General features: G+C 59.2%; 1 protein-coding gene across 1 annotated transcript in view; it reads right to left on the bottom strand.

The window, feature by feature from the left end:
* The window catches only part of VDBG_06791 (serine/threonine-protein kinase shk2), a gene marked incomplete at both ends in the record, with an annotated part of 3,262 nt that extends 2,500 nt beyond the window's left edge, over positions 1-762 (bottom strand). Inside the window, one exon of the mRNA XM_003003183.1 lies at positions 25-762. Within this exon, the coding sequence (XP_003003229.1) occupies positions 25-762 (738 nt within the window). The remainder of the gene's footprint in view (positions 1-24) is intronic.

Genomic DNA, 762 nt, shown 5'->3' with positions numbered 1-762 from the left:
TCGGTCGGAGTAGAAGTCGAGGACCTCAAAGACAGCTTGCGGGTTGCGCTCGTAATCCTCCTTTGTGATGGCGGATGAGTTGAGCAGCTTCGACCACTCGGGTGGCAGGCCGACGAACTCGCCAGTCTGGGGATCGAAGCCGACGTGAACGGCGTGGGAGAAGTTGGTGGGGTTGCTGACGCCTCCCATACCAGGGCATGCGCCGTAGATGAGGTCGATCCATTCATACAGATCATCGTCGCTCTTGACTCGGATCTGCAGCGTCTTGGTTTGTCCGTCGTCCTCGCCGGGGCTGTTGGACGACCCGTTGGGGTTCCTCTTGATCTCAAAGATGGTCCCTGCGGCCTCGACTCGGCCGACGTTGACGACATCTTTGAGGTATAGTGTGTAGGCGACCTTGCCGCCCTCCGTCTTGTGGAAGTCGAGCGACTCTTTGCGGAGGACAAGTAGCCTCTGTTTCCAGGGGTTGATAAAGTTCTTGCTTTCTTTTACTTGCGCCCAACCCTCCTTCCTGATGGCGACGCCGCCCATGCCATCGGTCTGGCTCGAGTTTTGACGTGCGATGGGCAGAGAAATGGTAGACCCGGTGTAGGTCGAAGTGGTGGTGCTCCGGATGGGGGAGATGGCCATGTTGGCCATGCTACCGGGGAGGTTGGCATTGGGGGTGAGGGCGAGTCTGGGTCTGTTGTCGGTGGGAGGTCTCGGGGCCGGTCCTGGGTTCATAAACTGGCCGGACGAGTAGACGCTGCGGTCGTTAGCCAT

This window comes from Verticillium alfalfae, genomic scaffold (genome assembly GCF_000150825.1).
Source record: "Verticillium alfalfae VaMs.102 supercont1.8 genomic scaffold, whole genome shotgun sequence".
Classification (NCBI taxonomy): Eukaryota; Fungi; Ascomycota; class Sordariomycetes; order Glomerellales; family Plectosphaerellaceae; genus Verticillium; species Verticillium alfalfae.
Note: the sequence above shows the minus strand (reverse complement) of the source record. Positions and strands in the feature narration are given on the sequence as shown.